This window comes from Solanum verrucosum, unplaced genomic scaffold, assembly GCF_900185275.1.
Source record: "Solanum verrucosum unplaced genomic scaffold, falcon-dt-bn FXZP01000229.1, whole genome shotgun sequence".
NCBI lineage: Eukaryota > Viridiplantae > Streptophyta > Magnoliopsida > Solanales > Solanaceae > Solanum > Solanum verrucosum.
In genome coordinates this window covers 387,873-391,978 of record NW_026020011.1, presented here as the reverse complement: position 1 = coordinate 391,978, position 4,106 = coordinate 387,873, and the positions used below count along the sequence as shown (strand labels likewise).

The 4,106-nt window shown below is 31.5% G+C and overlaps 1 protein-coding gene across 1 annotated transcript; it reads left to right on the top strand.

The window, feature by feature from the left end:
• The first annotated feature begins 844 nt into the window (after positions 1–844).
• On the top strand, positions 845–2,767 carry LOC125820270 (uncharacterized). Its single transcript, XM_049499704.1, has 4 exons — positions 845–891; positions 1,645–1,958; positions 2,080–2,309; positions 2,489–2,767. Exons 2-4 carry the CDS (start codon positions 1,655–1,657, stop codon positions 2,765–2,767), a joined length of 813 nt encoding a protein of 270 aa, XP_049355661.1. The 5' UTR covers positions 845–891; positions 1,645–1,654.
• Positions 2,768–4,106: the final 1,339 nt, after the last annotated feature.

Here is a 4,106-nt window from a genome sequence, read left to right as displayed (position 1 = left end):
CTCTCTCCATATCTTTGTAGATTTTTTTCACTTTATTTAAGAATCTATGTTTAGTTATGAAAATCTAAAATTCTAACTTCAAATATAATTTGAAATTGGTTGAACAACTTATAATCTACTTTTCAACTCATTTTTCATTTTTAGAAATCCTGTTTAAGTACAGTTCAACATGAACATTATTCCACCTATCTTGGCAAGAATTATAATCAAACATAACTTAATTATTTCTTGGATCTAAAGGCTCTGACTATATCAAAAGGCCAATACCAATTATTATAGGAAAAATTATTAACTACACACAATTTATTATCATATTTTTTTTATTTTCCCTATCATTTCGAAAAATATCAAAAATTCCTTCTTTTCCTCCCATCATCCCCTTTTTCGGATACATTAATTTGAAATCTCATACCCATATTTTCCTTCCTTTTTTCACGCCACAAATCTCTCCATAATTACATCAATTAATCTATTTTTGAATTTCAAATCTTTTCTATTTTCAATTAATGATTTCAAATTATTCAAGAGGTAGATTTCTTTCCATCACTTCAATTTCCAATTTATTTTTTTAAAAAAAATCATCTTAAAAAATAAAAATAAAATTACCTCTGCCCCTTGCCCCATTGAAATCTTATTGAACCTTTGCAATTTTAGTTAATCATATCGTCGTTGAAAATTTTTCTTGAAAAATATTTATTTTCTTTTAATGTATCTACTGTTGAAAAACGTCCAAAAAAAAAAAGAAGAAAAAAGTTGGATCTGCCATTGCACGGCAATCACTATTAAAGATACATATTTTTAATGTATCTCATTTATTTTGAGCCTTAAATTAGTCTTTGTTAGTGTTATCATTGATCTGATACATCACTGCTATAATAACATTTGTTTTATGCAATGTATCATATTCATATTTAAGATATTGATACATAACTCTACTATTGTTGAATCTTCGATTAATGTTTATCATGTTCAATATAAATGTACTTGATACATAAACTTTGTGTTATGTATTATACACACAAACGTGATATTTAACTTATATATAAGCAAACGTGATGATGACCTGTTTTTCTTTATTTAATATATTGCGTGAATTATTAGCCCCCTCTAATATATTATCCTCTTCTTAGACATTATTGCCTACAAAGTTTTAAAAAATCATTTTCTTTAACAAAGAATTGGAAAAACTTCTAAATTTGACGAGAATTTTAAGTGTATTTCACTAATATTACAAGATCGAAAGTGTATTTTGGTTCAGTTAATCAAGTAAAGGGTGTTTTTAAGTATTTCATCCCTTTATTTTTATTTGTTCACGGTATTAAAAATAGATATTCATTTTTACTTGTTTAAATTGAAAAATGAAGAGATAACTTATCATTTAGTTATTAATTAGCCATTATTATTAACTTATATAAAGTCATTTAATTTTCTAAAATATTGAATTTATTATATTCAAATGCTGATACAATAATATTGACATTTTATTTTCTATTTATTATATATCCATGAGGTGTGTCATGTGTGTGCAATAAAAATCTATCCCACTAGCTATTTTCTTGAGTATTTAAATCTCAAAATTACGTTATAAGTACTCGATGTCTCGATCTGTGCATTATTACATTATTGGTTGCATATACACCAAAGTATATTAAAAATGGAGCCATGGAAAGACCTTAGCGGAAAAGTAGTGATGGTGACCGGTGCATCGTCAGGAATCGGGCTAGAGTTCTGTCTCGACTTGGCCAAATCCGGTTGCAAAATCATTGCTGCTGCTCGTCGTGTTGAGAGACTGAAATCTCTATGTGACCAAATTAATAGTAATTCAGAGGGACCCCAAAGTGCAATCGTGGTCCAACTTGATGTTACTGCTGATGGTGCTACTATTGAGTCCGCGGTACAAATAGCTTGGGACACCTTTGGACGTATCGATGTCTTGGTTAACAATGCCGGAGTTACAGGTTATTATTATTATTATTAGTATCTAATTGAGTATACATTGTTACATGTTGTGGTACGTTCAAGAAATTTTAATTTTTGAGTATGTAAAATTAGTTGCTTAATTTGATTATTATTGTATAGGTAAGCACTCTTCATTGGAATTGTCAGAGGAGGAGTGGGACAATATGTTTAACACGAACCTAAAAGGGGCATGGTTGGTGTCCAAATATGTATGTAGACGTATGCGCGATGCTAAACAGGGCGGAGGGTCTGTTATTAATATATCTTCCATGGCTGGTTTGAATAGGGTAGTATACATAGGGACTTTTGGTTACGCTTCTTCAAAGATGGCTCTTGACATGGTTACTAAGGTACGTACTTACAGAGAAGGATTCAGAATTTTAAGTGACTAGATAGTCATTACTCTCTCCATCTTATTTGATTTTTATTTTTTTTTGACTATATATGCATTCAAACTTACATAAAAAGTGTTATAGGTAAGAAAAATTATATTTGCATTAAGTATTCAAATATATTTAATGAATGGCAGAATATGGCGATGGAATTGGGAGTAGACAAGATCAGAGTGAACTCAATAGCACCAGGATATTTCAAATCAGAGATAACAGAGGGGCTTATGCAAAATAAATGGTTCAATAATGTTACTAGGAGAACTATTCCTCTAAGAACATCGGGAACGATTAATCCGGCTTTAACATCAGTGGTGAAGTATTTAATCCATGATTCTTCCGAATATATTTCAGGCAATGTCTTCATCGTCGATTCTGGAACTACCTTACCAGGTGTCCCCATTTTCTCATCACTCTAGTCATAGAGATGGATCCTACCTTTGAAGTTTATGACTTCTTACAACGAATTAAATTTAATATATAATGCTGAATGAGTTCATAGCCAAATGTTTTTAGAGGAAAAATGATGTTGGTTTTGTCTCACTGTTCAATTGTGTCCAAGTGAAGTATATCTTGATGCAGTTTAAATAAATTCATGCTTGTATAAAGTTTTACATATTTTGTTTTGGTTATGATCTTTGTAAAAGTTTAATTTTCAACCTATGTAGCGTATTGTTGTGGTCTCTATGGTTATTCAGAACTTCGAACAAATTGGATTACAAATATTATGCTTGAAATTTTCTCAAAAATATTTAAATTTTAAAAAAAATGATACAAGACATAGGGCACCAGAACCTCAAGCTCTCTCTCTCTCTCTCTCTCTCTCTCTCTCTCTCTCTCTCTCTATATATATATATATATATAGGGGTATATAGCATGCTTACATGTATATATTTTAGGGGGAAAAGGTACGAGTACCCCCTAGACTATGACCGAAATCCCAAAGACACACCTTAACTAAACTAAGGTCCTATTACCCCCTAACCTTTTTTCTAAAAAAATTTATGCACCTTTTTGACTTACGTCGCATCCAAATATCTCGCACGCGCCTCAATTGCGTGGAGTCACAGAGTGTGCCATGTAAGACAAACGGTGTACAAAATAACAAAAAAAATAAGTTCAAGGGGGTAATAGGACCTTAGTTTAGTTAAGGTGTGTCTCTAAGATTTCGGTCATAATATAGGGGGTAGTTGTGTCTTATCCCTATTTTAGGGGAAATTTCTCAAATTATCATTATAATAAACTTAATTAGGCTCCTTAGCTATAATTTGCATATTTACGTGTTGTAGCTATAACTTACTCGTTTGTATAATTCACACCTCGTTGCATTATTTTTTTTGAGAAAGTTAACTGGTATTATAAACAGAAGGAAGTACACCAATAGTGTGCTCCTAAGTAGTTACATCAAAAATATGAAGGAACATCCAAAACAAATCTATCACCTATATCCATTATAGACTATCTAAAAACAGAGTGATGTCCCCTATATCCTTAGGTACAGATTGAATACACCAAAAGTAGAATGTTGCTAGACAGTTCATCTTCATACTTTGGAAGGAAATGCTCTTGTTCTCAAAACATCTCTGATTTCTCTCCTTCCAAATTGTCCACCAGATGCATGCAGGGACAATCTTCCATCTCTCCTTGTGTCTTGATTGATTTCCATCCCTATTCCAACATGCTAGAGCTTCTACAGTATGTCTTGGCATGGCCCATCTAATACCCCTGAGATTAATGAACCATTTCCATAATTTTTCA

What these genes read in the sequence shown, in the direction of transcription:
- LOC125820270 (XM_049499704.1), top strand. Translation starts at nt 1,655, where the DNA reads ATGGAGCCATGGAAAGACCTTAGCGGAAAAGTAGTGATGGTGACCGGT. An exon ending in TAACAATGCCGGAGTTACAG is followed by an intron (nt 1,959 to 2,079) that starts GTTATTATTATT and finishes ATTATTGTATAG; the next exon opens with GTAAGCACTCTTCATTGGAA. An exon ending in CTCTTGACATGGTTACTAAG is followed by an intron (nt 2,310 to 2,488) that starts GTACGTACTTAC and finishes AATGAATGGCAG; the next exon opens with AATATGGCGATGGAATTGGG.